An 18,626-nucleotide genomic window follows, 5' to 3' on the forward strand; every position below is an offset into this window, starting at 1 on the left:
TGCTGTGAAAAAACTTTCAACTAATTGTAACTGTTACTTTATCACCACTGTGTCACATTTCTTTTCTAAATCTCCCTTTATAAATCCAACCTTTATATATCTGGACTCTTAGACATCCAATGGAGGGAACAGGGGAACAACCAAATAACCTAGATTGAGAGGAACAGGGAACAGAGTTTTCTTTTCTCGATACACGGCATCACTGATGCCACCAAATACCTAATCTGAAATTATGTAATTCTAAGAAGTACAGGTACTTAACATCAGATACTTTATAAGTATCTTTGAGTGCTTATATATAAATCAGTGCAAAACAGCTCAAACTGCTCTTAAACTTTACAATCTAAGTTGACCTTGGGAGTGTGTCCTACAAGGGAAATTAGTAATGATTTAGTTATAACTCACTCTTTCCCTGCTCTCAGAGCTGAGCTGGCATTCCTGCCACGTGATCAGGGTACTAAAAAGCATCAAAAAAGTTGTCAGAGCCACAGGACAAAATATTCTCATCCAAAGGACTGTCTTTATTTGAGTCAAATAAAACCCGAGAGTGCATTTTAGTTTATCTCCCCCTAAAGGAGCAAAAGCCGTGTGTTTTGGTATGGATTTCACTCCTGGAGAAAGTAGAGGCTGGGTCACTCCAGCAGTGAGAGGCACAGAATGGCTCCTGGGAGGCTTGTGCTATTTGGGTAGCGCCCTGTGTGATCCTTCAAGGTGATGTTTGCCACATGGATGTGAATGATTAGTATCTGGCCCAGGGCTGGGCTCTGTAGAAAATTTGAAAGTAGATTAAGACCTTTTGTCCTGTCATCTGAGAACAACGAATCCCTCTCTTGTGCCCCTTTCCCATCTTATTGCTCTCTTCTTTTCCTGTTGGATAAAATGAAAGGGGGAAAAAAAGTTTATTTATTCGCTTCTCAATTCTGCCTGAGACTGTTTTTTAAAGACCTCTCTTTTGTGAGTTTAATCAGATGCTTGATAACAGAAAAAGCGTTGCTAACTAACCCGGGTTACAAAGAAACCCCTTCAGAGGAACACATGACCTCATCGACAGGATTACTCTATCACATGAATTCAGACTCCATGGCACACCAGAAATAAATGTAAGGCTCCGTTTGCAGCGAGGTGCTTTATTCGCCTCCCTTCGGCAGGGCATATGCTTTGCCAATATCTCCCTCAGTCTCTGGGATTAAACATGTATGGAAATACTGTACAAGAGGCAGATTTTTTTCCTGGTCACAATTAGCCTGTCGTGCACTCAAAAGCTGCTGGTTGGACTGTGCCTTTGGGCCATTGCCCTCCTGGAACCAGCAAGCTCTGGCACAGGTTTGCGGTCGTGGAGCAAGTCTGGGTTTCGCTCACAGCTCCCATTGTCTGTCTTGGTTTTGTTGGATGCTCAGAGCCTTGGCAGCCAGGACTTGACTCTGGGAACGCTTGTGGGGTCACACACAGCCCTCCCACAACTTGCTCTTTGCCAGAAAGGGGCACACATTCCTCCTTAATATATAAGAAATGACACCACCGTATTGCCTCAACGCCCTCAGGGTTTCTAGAACCTAACGTTGGACAGCATGGATATCCTTAGGACATCCTTTTTGTAGGCACTTCTTGGGAAGTAGGTGGAATTCTAGCCAGGTGCTTTGACATCTCAATCTGGTTGTAAAGGCACAGTTTGTTTTGCCCCTGTGAATGAAGTAGATGACATGGAGAGCAGTACATGCCCCCTCCTTGGCACACTTTTGCTGCACATGGTATAGCAGCAGAGACCTCCAAGAAAAGGCAGGAAAGGCTTCTGCAGTTCTTGAAATAAAATTAACTAAACAGGCAAGTTCTGCCAAGTCACAATCAGGGAGCATATTTGGTATAAGCCACATTATCTATAGTTGGGAGCAATGAGCATGCTGGAAGGCTCAGACTGAGATTTATCATTTATTTGTTCCTAATTATGCAAATTTTACCTGTATATTATATGAAAGGTTAAACACCAAGTTATGAGCATGGTCTGACTAATTTCCCATCTAAGTCACTCAGCCATTGTCTTCATTCATTTTGAACTGAGATAATTTCATTCATTCTGATACTGTGAAAGTTAAGAGCTCTCTATTCCTATGTTTAGTACGGGTCTGAGTCTGGCTGGCTCTTTCTAACTATTATGTAATGCCAGGTTGGATGCTTTTCACATAAACAACTGTGTTTAAGTAGTCGTAATGCTCTGACACAAGCCAAGAGAAGCTGGAATATTCTAAGATTCAGCAGATGCCATTTCCTTGGGGTGTGATCCTATACACGTGAATTCTGCAGAACACTTGTGATACCTGTTGGGGGACAACAGATGTTTCAAATCCCTGTTCTTGAGATTTTCCAGTTGATATTTATGTTCATTGTGACTAATTGAGGTTCAAGCCATTATGAGAGCATCGCATTACAGTACCTGCTGTGCCTTTGCATTTCTTTGACGAACAGGAGGCTGCTTTTTATCACGACAGCCTGAATGTACCACTTGGAAGTTATCTGCAGGAGGAAACATTCAGCAGTAGTGGCCCCTCAGGAGAGCTCCAGGAGTTGTGTCTGGGCAGCAAGCAGAGCAGAAGGCGTGCAGTTCTGCCACATCCTTTGCTGCCCTGAGCCATGCAAACTGCAGCAGGAGCCACCCCTGCCTCCTCCGCCCCAACACCCTTGAAATGAAAATCTTACAGTAACACAAAGCATTTCCATACGTAATCTTCTTTTAATATTGTTAAACGCAGGTTTGTTATTTAATTTTCTCCAATGCTGGCTGACGTCTGGAATGGCTCCAAAGGAAGCACTGACTTTATTCTATGAATAATTGTGTAGGTATGGCCTTAACAAGAGTATCTTATACCCAGGAGCCTCAAACAGCACGGTAGTTGTTTCAGAGCAGCTGTGTTCTAGCTAGATTGTATGATTTCCAAAGTCCCTTTTCACCATCAATCTTGTCTGCTGTCTATCTGTGACCTATTTTAAAGGTGATTGTGATTAAACTAAATTAAGAACTGAAACCACTTGGCTACTATTGTTTAACACACTTGGGGCTTCCTGTACTATCGGTTATATATAAATGCATTAAGGGACAACCTCTGGCATGAAAATCATAGAACTTAGAAAAATTGAGAAAAAAAAAATGAGAAAAGTTTTTACACAGAGGGTAAACTGAAGAATTCTGTAGAGGAACAACTGAAAACGTGAAAAGAATTAAGTAAATTAGTTTGGTTATTCACGTTTTGGCACTTTGTTTAGGGTGCAAATCTGCCATAGACTTGCTAGAAGTCAGGATGATAATTCTCTTGGCTAAACTCATGCCAGAAATTAGAAATGACCTCAGATCTCATGAGTCCCTGCACAGGGCCATTCCCACACACCTGGCTTTACTCTGAGTTCTTGCTCTGAATGGAATAGCAAGAGCAGCATTAGTACTTTCAGGCAGATATTCTCATCGTTGGCCAGGTAATTCCTGAGAAATATAAATCAAAACAGTCTTTAGGACTACAAAGCTGGAAGGCAGTTCTCGGTTACTGAGTTCAATATCCTGTTCTTGCAGGCACCTCATCACTTAATGTGTTTTTCACTTCTGTTTGATTATTGCATGTTTTGAGTAGTTTTTTTCTCCCAGCTGTGTCTCTGCCATCTGATTTCCTTTTTTCATTTAATTAATGAAATTTGCTCATTATATTTAACACTTTATTGATCAAAGGCATTACTGATACTGGAAGAAGACCACCTCTGATCTCTGAACTTTTGTTCCACTTTGAAAATCAGCCAAAATCATTGTTTAGTTTGGGAAGGTCTGTTCTCTCTGGGATCCTGAGCAAGGATAGACCCAGAGAGATTTTCCACGGCTAAAAGTACAAAACTTTTGAAACAAAGTATTTTATAATGGAATAATCATGCTAATTTAACTCAAAATAGTCATTGCACCACAGAAGATTTGGTCTCTCATGGGGCTCCTTTTATGCTTATCATTCAGAATTTACCATAGCTCTTTCACATTTTTATGGATGTTGGCTTCAGTGGGTTATTTTTCCTTGCCCTTTTGTGGCCCTGTCACAGTGATGGCTTTGAAATATGAGCCTTTGCTAAATTCTAAATTGTACACAAAGCAATTAATTAAAATTCCTTCCAAACCAGCCTCGGCAAAGCCCTGTCTATGTGCTGCTTTTCAGCCAAAGTAGAATGGGCAGGGGCTAAACTGAATCCAAATAGTATCTTTTAATGATGACATACAGTCGGATCTGAGAACCAGAGACCATACAGCTTCCCTGAAGTAGAAATGCCATCTGAGAGCAGAAACCAAAGATGAAAAATTACCTGGAGTGAAGAGTTCATGCCTTTAGCTGAGTGATGTTTTAATGCAGGACCTCAGGGGCTGGATGGGGCAAAAATTATCTGTGTATTTGTTTTGATTGCTATTCTTTGGAACAGTTTGTGGTATAAATCTGATCACAATTCTAGTGATCACCAGCATCTACTGTAGAGTTTATTCATGGTCATCAAAAACTAGTTTGGTCTTCATTAATAATTCCAGTAGAAGAGGTGAGGCCCTCAAAATGCACAGTGGATGCATTCTGCTCAGGAAAACTCTGATCTATGAGATCTCAGAAATCAATAATGAATTGATGTGAAAATCAGTTCTATCTCTGTATTCAAAGTGCCCATATTTAAATTTGCTTTGGTGTGAAGTGTGCTGCTCTTAAATGTGCGGTGCCAGCATGAGATGAAACGCTGGTGACTTCAGGGTGTATCCGGAGCTCTGAGGAGTGGATGCTTACCCACATCAAACAAAAACTGCCAGTTTGCCTTTAAATAAAAAAGCTTTAAGTTATAAAGGCAGACTGGTGAAAAGGAAACTATGGTATGAGGGTCTGGTGCTGTAAGGTGCTATAAATGCCTTCTGGGAGGTGCCTGTGTTTGAACTACTGCGATGGGATTCCACAAAGGTGGATCAGCTTTGTCAGTCTTGCAGTGGGTAAAATTCTTGGGTCTAAATGCAGAGGCTTCCAGGAGCTTAAGTGTCTCAGTGCCAGCCTCTCTGTATCTCAGTGTTCCACATTTAAAGCAGAGGAATGATGCTTTTTTTGTCCACTTTAATCACAAACTCTTTTGGAGAAAAGGAGCTCTGCCACACCTTTGGCACACATGGATGCCACGAGTCCTTGTTCGGGGGCTGTGGACATCACTGAGTCATTTCTCTATCAGGAAGTCGATTTTAGTTCCTATACTACCTTGTTTCCTTAGATGTCATACTTCTCCAGTTAAACAAATATGGTTTAAAACTTCTTTCCCAGTTGTTTCCTCTCTGCCTCTTTCTTCATCCAGTTCTTCCAGAGGCTGTTTTCTCCCTCTTTTTCTTTTTTTTGGACATCCACAGACAGCAAGATCATTTTGGTTAATGTTTTCCTTTCCTTTTAACCTCCAGGAACAGATTCAGTCTGCAAATGGGAGCAGAGTAGGGTGGCAAAGGCTTTCAAATTGGCGCATTCACATATTACTATTTACAAAGAGGAGGAGTCGCTGAGTCTGGACTCACAGTTGTTTGCAGGTTTTCCAGATGGGGTTTTTCTTATATAGGAAACTGTAGAGGGCAGGCAGAGCATTTTTCCTTCGTGAACTGGCCATGGAGATAGAAGTGAAGTTGTTCAAATATAGATTAGAGGTAAGTCTTCACAGTGCACCTTGGAAACTCAATGGCACAGTTTATCACAAGGCATTTTATTTATCAAAATTTTTAAGAATGAGCTTCTTTCTTTCTTTTTTTGATAGTTATGATCTTATTTTCCTCTATTCATGCCCTCGCGATTTAAGACTTTGCAGAAAATGCCTGAATTATGAGTATTTCCTTGGAGTTTCACAACCTAAGGACCCGTTTGTATCTGTAGTGTCTAATTGGTATTGAAACAATAGCAACATTTCTTTGCACACATGTTCTCTGAGAGCCTTGGGGAATACAACGCATTTCCTAAATTACTCTAGCTTTGGCTGCCTTAAAATTCTCCTTAGAATGAATGCGATGTAAATAAGGAAGAAAAAGAAATGCAATAATTTAACTTTGATTATTTCTGTTGGAAATCTGCAGTACTGACGGTTTAAGACTGTTATTAATTTATCCTCCTCACTGTGATTTTATGTAGTTTGACCTACATTGAGTACCCCTGCTGATTCCTTTGCTCTGTTGGAACTGAGAATGGAAAGAAAATGTAGTTATGAGAGTATGGAAACAGTAGTGAAAGATGATGAAGTCAGAATTGTTCGTGTTTTGTCCTGCCGTGTCAATATTTTTGGGCCATTCCCCTCCCAGTCCCTTTCTTAAAGAACTATTTTAGTTTATTTTAAACATAATCCATCGACGTTTGAGAAGATGTCTGGAGCCTCAAGAGCCAAGTGCTCTTGGCAAAGCTACATTAGAACTTTTCCTTTAAAAGGTTGCATCTTTTGAAGCCCTGCCTAGTAAAAATGAACTCTAGCAGGCAGTTTCAATTTATTAAGCCTCTGTTACAGCACCGCTTGTATTAATTCCCTGTGTCTGCAGAGAGGGAGTGCTCCAGGTCAGATCAAATTCCTAATGTGTTTTTTTTTTGTCTGTAGGGCAATAGATAAAGAGAAGAACATGATGATGCCAGTGCCTACACACTGGATACCCCAGTCTTGAGGGAACAGATGACACCTTGGTGGGATGACTTGAAACATTAAGATTTGTCAGTTAATCAATCACAGAAAACTATTTTGGGGTTAGCAATTAACAAACCCCTAAATGCTCTATTTTGTGTCGTCTGTAGAGGGCTATGACTCTTCCTCATCTGAGTCTTCCTCTCTTTCAGAATACAGTCCATCACTACTTTTAGGCAGATTTGAACAAGACGTAATTGAATCCAATATATGCTGAGAATATTTGATCCCATCCTGCTGTAACGTTGAAAGTATCTGTTTAGAGAGGAATCATTTCCATTTTTCCTCTTCTTTTTCCTGCCTTCTTTAAGTCTAATTTCCAAGTCATGACATGTAGAAGGTGTCTGAGCAAATCTAATCAGCCTTCTGCCTTCGTTGAGAAGGACAGCCGAAATACTTTTTAACACCTCCATTTCTTCATTGCTGCAATCTGTTTTGATTAAAATCGCACGCGGTTCTCATTTGCATATTTATCACTCCACATACCCACAAATCTTCTCACATCTCTCCCACTCCTTAATTTGCAAGAGCAACTGGAGTGGTACCCTAGAACTTTAAACTATGCAAACATTAATTTAGTATCTCACACCTGCTGGTTTCCAGCAAATATGTCAGTGGAAAAGGAGAATACTCATACGTTATCTTTGCTTTGCATTCCCTGAGAGACAAGATTCTTGGAGTTTTTTCAGGATTGAAAATTTCCTATCAAGAAATGATTTTTTAATTAAATGGAGAGGTCCTGAAAAAGTTCTGGTATCAGAGAGGGGAGCTGTGCGGGAAGGAATGTCTAAACAAAAAATGACCCCGATATTTTTCACAGTTAGACTATGATGTGCTTTCAGCTCCTCTGATGAAAGGGCTGCAGTTGAAATGACTATTATTCCTTTCCTTTGTGCTTTTGATGGTCTATGCTACTTCCACGTCCACTTTTGTATTTTTAAAAGTATTACTAGCTAGCAATCAGATTTTTAAGGAGTCTTTTTCTAGGAAAGGTCTTTTTCTTCTGGATAACGTAACTTTTGCAGTCAGTATTTATACTAGAAAAGAGAATTCTTGTTCCTGAAACTCTCTCTACATCAACTGGCACTGCATAGATGCCATGATTACCTTTTCATCTTGTAAAGGCCAAAGAAACTCTAAAGTGATTTGCAACATATTTTGAGTCAGCCAAGACGGAGGAGTAGAGATGAGACAGCAAGTTTAGCCTGTGGCTGGGATGCAGAAATGTGTAGGATCTTCATAATCCTCTGACTTCAACTTGAACTGAATTCTCCTTACAGATTCCAAACTTTCAACCCCACTGCTGCCTCAGCGGCTGAACTATTGCCAATCACTCTGTTCCAGTGTCGCATTGATACAGACAGCACATTTATCAGAGAGTCTGACATCTCTGTCCTCGGCATAAAGACCAACAATTTCAGAGATATTGCTTCTTAAGTTTATGTGCTGTAAAGATCTTGCACAATATAAACGAAAAAGCACTCTGACGATGACAGCTGGTGCATCCAGTGTTGGTGATTCAAGGTTTACTGCTCAGCCTGTACCTGCATGAGCTGTACTCAGATGGATAGGCTACCTAAGTGTTCTTGGAAGCAAAGAGGTGCATAGCAGCCTTCAAGTGACTCCCAAAGATACACTCTTGCATCTATTTTTTGTCTGGTGCCAGTATGCAACTCATTAAGTGATGTGACTGCAAAATTCTGACCTGCAGGAAGCCACTCCTGATCAAGGAAATTTAAGACTCATATGAAAGGCCACAGCATTTCTTATTATTTATATTGTGGTTGTATCTAAGGGAACAGGAGAGAAGTAGAAAATAACTCTTCCCCGAAGAGGGTGATGGCTGTGATCAAACTGGGAGAACAGAACCTCTGGACTTTTTATTCCGCATAGCAAGGAGAATATTTTGTAGCACAACCACGTAATCATTGTCAAGATTTTTGAAGTCGTTGTGTTGTAGTCAGGAGAGCAGGAAGACATGAGGGGCACAGTTCTTTAGGATGAACAATATTCTGTTTTAGGCAAACATAAAAAGTTGATACATTCTTGGTCTTACAAACCTCTCAACATGTCTGAGATGTGTGCTACTTGGCTCTTTCTACATGCATTACGGCAAAACCAAATTAATGATAAGAAGGGACATCTTCTTTTGCAAACTCTTGCTGCAAGACTTCTAGGTGCCTGTAAATAGTCCATGAGCAAAGAAAATATAGAGAGGATGTCTCCAAGAGGCTGGTTTAAAATACAATGTGCCTGAACCATTCCGAAGGGAAGAAGATGGGGAAAAAATGAAAGAACAGCAGAACCTGACAGTTGCTGTGGCTTCCATTTCTCTGTAAAATGGCCTGCTCCTGGGTGGTCCATTGCAGTCTGAAATGTTTAGATACATTTGAGGAATGGGATTTGGAGAGAAGGATGTCATCTTTGTTCTTCCAGCCAAAAATATTGTTAATGTATAAATAATTTTATGAAGGTGTCTTGTTTTATAGATCTCAGTTCTAGGAGTGGAACTCAAACCATCATGCTGGGTCCTTGTTAGGTCAGACAAGAAACACCTGATCTGAACTAGCTCAGACATCAGACGAGGTGTCAAAATACAGAGGTCACAGATCACTGGGGAATGCTTCTTCTAGACCACCACAGCGCTTCTTCATAAACTTCAAAAGGATGTCAGCCAAGATACATTAAATCCAGGATCATCTGTAGGCTGAGAGATTTGGCTGACTCCAATGCAGCGAGTATGCAGTGAGAGTAACAGTGTTCATGTGTCTTTCATCAGTAGTGGGGTAATAGTAACAGTGACTCCAGTCAGAAGCAGCTTTTTTGTTTCCCAGTCGTATTAAAAAAAAAAAAGATATCACACTTTGTACCATTATAAAATGACGTGTAAACTCGTGTCAGTCAGAAGAAAAACTGCAATCAATCTTCTTGCTTTGGGCACGGCCTGTGTTCTTTTAGGTTTGGATTTACAAAAGCCATAAGGAAATTAATGTTTGGCTTTCAGTAAAATTCAGTGAGAATTAGGTGCAGAGATGCTCCCCGGTTGTTCCACCTTCCATTGGTGATGCATCTCTCAAGCATCCTACCCTTAAATAACTGATTGAGCATTGAACACCAATTTTGACCATATGACTTAGTCTAAGTGCACAAAGTGTATAGCACATGGAATTTCACTGTGTGGAAAGCAATTTGCAGACCCCAAGTGGGAGTGCATGAGAGTAAAATCCTACTTCAGATACTGTCCTGAACATGCTTCACGAGCTGGCAACCTAATTTAGGGGTTGGCCTGAGTTGCAAATGAGACCTGGACCATGTCTGTCTCTGTTATTCTTTATTAGCTACCTTATGGTTTCTCCTGCTGCAGACAGGGGTTTCAGACATGTTTGTACAAATGGACTACGTGTTAGAAATGGCTTAAAGCTGAGTGCTTTTCCATGACAAGACAAAAGTCTCCATTGCTGCTTGTTTACTTCTGATTTATTCCCCAATAAAAAGGGATCAAGTTCGTTCTTTATGAGCTCAACATTGTCTAAAAAAAATAATTAACTTCAGTAAAGTGTCTGATGTCTTATTGTCACTCCTTCACAAAAGCAGCTGGGATAGCATGGGAAAAAAGTGATCTCTACATTTCAAGGGAAGCAGGAGGGTGGAAAAACTATCCTCTCATTTGACAAATGAACTGTCATAAAACTCATGGTGTTTAGAGAATAAAGTACTGTTTCCTCCATTACTGGCATTTTACTATAACTTACAGCTATTGAAAGCACAGTCATTGACGCAACCATTCAACCAAGCTTTTCTGGGAGCAGGAAGAAAAAGAACTGCTAAGATGACATTTATTAGGTGCACTTGTTTAGTCAGTCCATTAGCAGCTTTTGGTTCTGGCTCTACATGCTGAAGGGTTGGTTCTGCATGGAAGGCAGTAGATGGCTTTCAGCTCCCCTGGCTCATATCATTTGAAAAGAATAGGTACAGACTGATGAGGAAGAGGAAACATTGAAGCTAAATGAAAAGAATGAGCGTCAGGAAGAGCTAGTGTAGCCCAGTCATGTGCTTGTAACCATAAGCGAGCTATTGTATTATAGCTGATGAAAGATCAGGCAGTGAGAAACGTTGCCTAATGAAAAGTCACAGTGGTTGCTAAAAGGACTTTTTTACACCTGTATTGATGTAAAGCTTCCTTTATTGGAGAAATTAGACGATCAAAACTTTTCTTTTCCTTCTCTCACTCTCCCTTTTTTGTGTGTGTGTGCGCACCTGTATTTCTATTGCTTTTTCTTACAGTTTGTCACCTTTGTTGGAGTTTCGTCTTCTGTTGTCTCTCACTACTTCTATGATAAATTATTCCTAGCTATGGCACAAGCTCTGATAGCAGAACCTTCAACCTGCAGTGCTTTCCGGAGAACTCCATTTATCTTCATGATGTAGACAAATCATCAGTATAGCGAAAGCTCTTATTAGGCTACAAGCACCAGAGTTCAGATTCCTAAGCAACTGGAATAATTTAAAGCATATGGAAAAGGGCTGCAATGAGTTTAATGGTGCTGATAGGCCTTTTGACAATACTTTTGTTTCTTTACACGATCCAGCCTTCAGTAGCTCTCAAGCAGCGGACTAATGAGTGAAAGAAATACAGAATTTTAGCATCAGTTGAATCATAAGAGAATATAGATTTGTTTAACATATCCCTGTCTGAAAGTAGTGCTTTCAGTTGAGATGAGACCCAGCAGTCTTCTTTGGTCTTCAGCTTGAGACATTTAAACCTTCCATGCTCCACTGTACTTGCTCGAAATTGTAAACAATAGTATCTTCCTTCGAGATTCATGTCTTGTGATGTTTTTTTCACTGCACGCCAAGATTATATGGAAAAGCAAGCTCAGTAGCTTGGATGAAGTGAGATCATCCGCAGGGTAGCACCCCAACCATGATCTTTAAGGGTACCATCACGCATTCAGTGTCATAAGCCTTTTGACGGGTGGTGTAGCTCAGTTCATCCATTACACTGTTCCTTCTTCTTTTAGGGAAGAATTGTTCCAGGAAAGAAAAAGATACCTGACTTAGTTTGAACTGGCTCTCCAATTTCTGCTCCAGACTAAAAGGCCAAACATATATAAGACTCTATCAGCTTTGAAAAGGAACTGAACTTCACCATGGGACTCCCTACCCAGATTTTGACCTGTGCAATCTTGGCTTTGCTGTACCAGCATGTCAGTGGTGGACTCATCAAGCGAATTATCCGGCAGAAGCGGGAGACTGGGCTAAACGTGACCTTGCCAGAGGATAATCAACCTGTGGTTTTTAACCACGTCTACAACATTAAGTTGCCTGTTGGCTCCCTTTGCTCTGTGGACCTGGATACAGCAAGCGGTGATGCAGACCTGAAGGCAGAAATTGAGCCTGTCAAGAATTACGAGGAGCACACGGTGAATGAGGGGAACCAGATTGTCTTCACGCACCGTATCAACATTCCCCGAAGGGCTTGTGGCTGTGCAGCTGCCCCAGACATTAAGGATCTGCTGAGCAGACTAGAGGAGTTGGAAGGGCTGGTATCCTCCTTACGGGAGCAGTGTGCCAGCGGGCCTGGATGCTGTCCTAATTCCCAGGCAGTAGAAGGTAAGGCAGACTGGGGAGCAGCTCTTGGGTAAACTCTTGTGCTGGCTGTAGGTCTTGTTTAGAGTAGATAGTCAAATCTGTTTCAAGAATGAACAAAAGTCAACCTGTTGAATTTGAAATGTAATCAAAACTTGGGAAGTGTTTGGCCAGCTTGCAAGATACGTTCATTCACAACTTTGCAGTTTCATGGATTTGTGGGTCAGAAGTCTGCCCGGGCCGCTTTGTAGCTGTGGCATTGAGTATGTACGGCACTTGGGCATGGTGACAATCTGTGTTGGAGTTAAGGTTGAAACTCGTGTAATCCAGGCTCTTGGCTCCACATTTTGTCCCCTTGAGTAAGCTGCCAATGTAACCATTTTCGATTCCAAGTTTTCTTTCATAGAGACCAATAAAAATACAGCAGGAAATAAGGCAGTAGACAAGCACAAATAGTTAGAGAAAGGGGAAAAGTGGTATCCTTCCGGCTGTTTTTTAAACCAAGGTAAGAGATTGGTTATACAAGAGAGAAAACACAGGTTTTCTCAGTGGTGACCTGTCCTTCCAAGCTCAGAGCCGGTCTCATGGTTGATGATACAGCACGTTGCCCAGCTTTTTAAGTTCTGGGGTGAATCGGTGAAAAATGCCTCATGGTGCATGCCCTAATGAAACAGTCAGGAAAGCTGCTCAGTCACTGGAAGAGAGATTTTGAGAAGGGGAGAGTAATCCAGCATGCTCATTTACCAAGTAGTTGGCAGGAGCTCTTCCCTGGCATTAGTGTGAATTAAAGCATTCCTGGTAAACTAAATCTCACTAGAGAAAGAAGAAGGAATTCTCATTCAAAAGCTTTGGGGATTCTGGAAATTATGTCATGTGGGGAACAGAGAAAATCAGATCTGGTTTAGGTCGTGTGTGCAATGTTGACTTAACCCATCCCAAAGCCAAGGGGAGTAATGGGTTTTCTGGATTGTTGGTACAGGTCGCCTGGACACAACACCCTATTGCAATGGACATGGCAACTACAGCATCGAGATCTGCGGCTGCATTTGTGAGCCCGGCTGGAAAGGTCCCAACTGCTCCGAACCAGTCTGCCCACAAAACTGCTTCAACCACGGCCTCTGCGTCCAGGGCAAATGCATCTGCAATGAAGGCTTCACTGGTGAGGACTGCAGCCAGGCCACCTGCCCGTCTGACTGTAACGACCAAGGCAAGTGCGTGGATGGGGTTTGTGTGTGCTTTGAGGGGTATACAGGCCCAGAGTGCAGCGAAGAGCTCTGCTCACAGGGGTGTAGTGTGCACGGGAGGTGCGTGAACGGGCACTGTGTGTGCCACGAGGGCTTCACTGGTGAGGACTGCAGCGAGCCCCTCTGCCCCAACAACTGCCACAACCGTGGGCGCTGCGTGGACAATGAGTGTGTCTGTGACGAGGGCTACACCGGCGAGGACTGCAGTGAGATCATCTGCCCCAATGACTGCTTTGACCGTGGGCGCTGTGTCAATGGGACCTGCTTCTGTGAGGAGGGCTTCACTGGGGAGGACTGCGGGGAGCTGACCTGCCCCAACAACTGCAACGGCAACGGGCGCTGCGAGAACGGGCTCTGCGTCTGCTACGAGGGCTTCTTGGGGGATGACTGCAGTCAGAAGAGGTGCCCAAAGGACTGCCACAACCGTGGACGCTGCGTGGATGGACACTGCATCTGCCATGAGGGATACCTGGGTGAGGACTGTGGGGAGCTACGGTGTCCCAATGACTGTCACAACCGCGGGCGCTGCATGAACGGTCAATGCGTGTGCCATGAAGGATTCGTTGGGGAGGACTGCGGGGAGTTAAGGTGCCCCAACGACTGCAACAACCGCGGGCGCTGTGTTAACGGGCAGTGTGTGTGCCACGAGGGATTCGTTGGGGACGACTGTGGTGAGCTGCGGTGCCCCAACGATTGCAACGGGCGTGGGCTCTGTGTCAATGGACAGTGTGTGTGTGATGAAGGGTACACAGGCGAGGACTGTGGGGAGCTGCGGTGCCCCGAAGACTGCCACAACCGTGGGCGATGTGTGGAGGGGCGCTGTGAATGTGACAATGGCTTCACGGGAGTGGACTGCAGCGAGCTGTCCTGCCCCAACGACTGCCATCAGCACGGGCGCTGCATCGATGGACGCTGCGTGTGTCACGAGGGCTTCATGGGGGAGGACTGCCGTGAACGATCCTGCCCCAATGATTGCAGCAATGCAGGCCGTTGCATCGATGGACAGTGTGTCTGTGAGGATGGCTACATGGGAGATGACTGCTCCGATGGTAGGTTGCAATGTCCCTTTTGAACCATTTCTCCTGTGTCCATTCAACAGCCTCGGAGGCTCTGTGAACCATTTCTATATAGGTGGGCCCTGTTACTACTCTTTATCATGGTCCAAAATAGCTGAATCAGAGAAGTGACAACACCAATAGCAAGCTTTTGGTCTCCTTTGCTTTTCAGGGTTACATAGTGTGGCGGTTGCTGATGACTTTCGGTGATGAGCAAGCCAACAGGCTGATAATGGTGATGCAGCCCATTAGTTATCTCCAAATTTGCTCCCACCACAATGTCACTGGAGCTGTAGTGAGCACTGACTGGGCTTTGTCACCATGACCCTATGGTTTCTCATAATATGTCCTGATGCTAAGCAAAAAGGTGTCTGAAAGAAAGCGTTCTAACAATGGAGAAGAGGGAAAGGTATCCTGAGTCCTACGAGGTACTCAGCAGGATTAGTCGAAAGAATATGGACTGAATTTTGAGTAAAGAATAAGGCTTTGCAGGAATGAGATGATGTAGATAATGAATCCCAGTGAATAAAGAGCCTGGGTGTTAAATGTTTCTCACAGCCAGGTTCTAGTTCCCAGGCTCGTGCTGGATGGCTAAGAAAGGGGTTTGCATTTACAATGCCATCACTATTGTAGGAGAAGAAAATGACACACAGCACTAACAATATACTCTGCCAGACCCCAGGGGCTCAGCAACTTTGCTTTGGAGGTAGATCTCTGACCCTAAGCCCTGGTGGAGGCAGAGGGTGTAGTGGAGGCAAGGCACAGACAGAAAATAATGTTATCCTATCCAAGAGAACATTATTGAGACAACTGTCATGATGGAATTGCCAGATATTGCAGTGCAAGCTTTCATGGTTATTGGAGGGTCCTTGGGCTACCTCTCAATTTGCCACATAGATTTTTATTTTGAGAGTAAAACTTCATTTTATATATCTGCATATGTAAAAGTGTGTATATGTGTATGTATATAAGTTTAAAGTAAAACCGTGGGATCAGCTGGAGTGGAAACTTAACTGCAAAGCCACATGCTTGGTTTCACAGTGCCGCTGACTCTATGGAAACTGATAGAAAACTTGGCAGCCAGATAATCACAGGCATAACACTATAAACGTGGTAGTTTAATTCAGTAGGTCCCAGGGGAGAAATTTTGGAACTAAGATCTTTATAGAGTAATCAAAGAGTACTTTGGGGCTGGGAACATTCTAAAAGACAATGAATACCCTTGAAAAGAAATTCCCATTTTTAATCTCCTCCTCCTGGAAGAATTCCCAAGCCACATCTTGTGCTCTTGCGCGTGCAAATGTGGAGTAATCTATTGAAAGTATTTACAAAAATAATCATGTTTTATTTTACTTTGGAAAATCTATGCAGTTCTGTGTATACAAATGCCAGGACTTCCAGCTATAAAATCATGTGTTGCTGGCAGTTAAATTAAATGCCAGAATCCCTGAGGACCCAGCTATAATAGCGTTGTGCAGTAGCCGTAAGAGGAGGAGTGGGAACACAGTCAGCCATAGGTTGTGTGCAAGTGTGAGAGCAGAAATTGGCCAGCGACTATTGGAAATGTCTGTAGTCTTCATCAGCTGAACATTCCTTTCTTCAAGCAGTTCATCTGTGTGACACGGCTTCCCCGTTCTCTGTTTGTTAGATAATTCTTATAAACCGCTCCTGGGAAAATGGGAAACTGGGCAAGTCATTATTTTCTGAGCCTTGAGAACTTCTTATAAATAAGGTTTGGTTTGGGTTGTTTTTTTTTTCCTTCCTTCCTAGTGTCTCCTCCAACTCAGCTGACTGTGACAAACGTAACTGATAAAACTGTAAATCTGGAATGGAAGCATGAGAACGTCGTCAATGAGTACCTCATCACCTATGTCCCTACAAGCAGCGGTGGCTTAGATATGCAATTCACTGTGCCAGGAAACCAGACAGCTGCCACTATCCATGAACTGGAGCCAGGAGTAGAGTACTTTATCCGTGTCTTTGCCATCCTTAAAAACAAGAAGAGTATTCCAGTCAGTGCCAGGGTAGCAACATGTGAGTGCAATATCCTCTGTATTCCTTCTTTTGTTTATTCCATATTTATTTGCATCCCCTTTTCAGGGTACTGTTTCTTCTGTATTTTCTATTTTCAATTAATCTTTTCTGGATGAAGACAACCTTCTGCACTTTCGTTTTTCTGTTTCTTTTCCAATACCAATGAATGTGTAGAAAGTACAGTTCTTCTGTTCTTCTCTCTGTTCTTCTGCTCTCTGCAGTGCCTACCAATGTATAGCATGGAGTCTTTGTAAATCAAGACCTTTGGCTTCTTCGTAAGAAGGTGCATTTTTAAAATCTGGTAATGCTTCCTGAAAAAACGAGACTGAAAATACAGCAACGTGTAAAAGAGCAATGTGAAATCACTTGCGTTCAAACTGTTTTGACTAAACTGGAGATTCTATTTGTTCTCCATCTTCAGTGTGTTTAAACAGAATTTATTTTCCATCTGTCTGTTCATTTGTTGTTCATTTTCCTTTTCATACTGTGCACACCACAGTCCTATCCAAACATCCCAGCCTCGAAGGTTGCTTTTTGACTTCTGTCACTGTGTTCATTTTTAGAGATGAGGGGAAGGATTCTTCTCACCAAACTTTGAATGTCCACACTAGGCTTCTCTCAAGAGGGGGGGGGGAAAAAGGAGATTTCTAGATTAAATTTGTTTTACTTTAAGGTGGCGTTTAAAACAGGTCAGAGAAATGTCTCTCCAAAGGCAGAATAACTGGCTGTGAAGAGGGTTTAGATCTCTCAGGTCCAGATACCTACATGGCAGATATTTATAAGAATGGAAAAACATCCCATCCCCAGTACCCTATTATGGGTACTTGTTGATCGTGTAATCATATCCTTTTTTTTCTGTCACAGATCTGCCTGCTCCAGAAGGACTGAAATTCAAATCTGTTAGAGAAACATCTGTCCAGGTGGAATGGGATCCCCTGAACTTTTCATTTGATGGCTGGGAGCTGGTCTTCCGTAACATGGTAAGGAAGCAATGTTCCTAGCATAGAGGCCATATGTAAAATCATAGAATAGTTTGGGTTGGAAGGGAGCTTAGAGTCCATCCAGTTCCACCACCCCCGCCACAGGCAGGGACATGTCCCAGTAGATCAGGGGGCTCCAAGCTCCATCCAACCTGGCCTTGAACACCTCCAGGGATGGGACAGCCGCAACTGCCCTGGGCAACCTGGGCCAGTGTCTCACCACTCTAACAGTGAAGAAATTCCTCCTTATGTCTAGTCTAAATCTGCCCCTCTCCAGTTTATACCCATTATATAAGTGAGAGATCCTGGATTTTTTGTATTTATATTGATTGTTCTGTGTGTTACAGAAAAAGGATGATAACGGAGATATAACCAGCAGCTTGAAAAGGCCGGAGACATCGTATATGCAACCAGGTTTGGCACCAGGGCAACAGTATAATGTATCTCTTCATATAGTGAAAAACAACACCAGAGGACCAGGACTGTCCCGAGTGATAACCACAAGTAAGCACAACCTGTGATTGGTGTAGTGCCACCACTAAACAACTGCGCTTTGGTGTAGCCTAGGGAGTTTTCAAAGACAAATGCAAGATCCATACTGTGTATTGATAGGGCTGGGGCCAGGAGAGGAAGTAGTAGTGGAGCTGCTAATGAAGAATACATGAGCAGCTATTAAATCCTTTCCAAACTGCCTGTTTGAACAGTTAAAGAAATATATGTTTAGCTAGAAGGTAGCGAGCAGTATGCATTTCTGTTCTTTTTCAAAATGTCCATCAACAGGAACTAGAATTTCTTTCATCCTAGTGATATTTGTGTGAAGAAATTATTTAAAAGAGAGCTTCTGTTGTGCAGATGGAGAACCTCTTACGGCCCCTGCTTGCCTTTCCATTGGCAGCTTCTGCTGTTAATGAATTTTGATGAATTTGTGTCTTGAATTGACATTTGGCACTTTCTTCTACAACTACGGAAAGTAAAGGAAGAAAGTAAATGAAGATAAGTTTCAATTGGTAGATGCTATTCATTTTAGTTTTGCTCTAAATCGGCAT

The 18,626-nt window shown here is 42.6% G+C and overlaps 1 protein-coding gene across 5 annotated transcripts in view; it reads left to right on the forward strand.

Moving 5' to 3' along the window:
- The window catches only part of TNC (tenascin C), a 74,770-nt gene that overhangs the window by 13,146 nt on the left and 42,998 nt on the right, over positions 1-18,626 (forward strand). For all 5 annotated transcript variants that reach the window (XM_054084583.1, XM_054084580.1, XM_009569420.2 and 2 more), the window contains 5 exons: positions 11,700-12,291; positions 13,247-14,560; positions 16,337-16,600; positions 17,465-17,580; positions 17,928-18,084. In XM_054084583.1, the coding sequence (XP_053940558.1) occupies positions 11,829-12,291; positions 13,247-14,560; positions 16,337-16,600; positions 17,465-17,580; positions 17,928-18,084 (2,314 nt within the window). In that variant the 5' untranslated portion in view covers positions 11,700-11,828. The remainder of the gene's footprint in view (positions 1-11,699; positions 12,292-13,246; positions 14,561-16,336; positions 16,601-17,464; positions 17,581-17,927; positions 18,085-18,626) is intronic.

This window comes from Cuculus canorus, chromosome 19, assembly GCF_017976375.1.
Source record: "Cuculus canorus isolate bCucCan1 chromosome 19, bCucCan1.pri, whole genome shotgun sequence".
Classification (NCBI taxonomy): domain Eukaryota; kingdom Metazoa; phylum Chordata; class Aves; order Cuculiformes; family Cuculidae; genus Cuculus; species Cuculus canorus.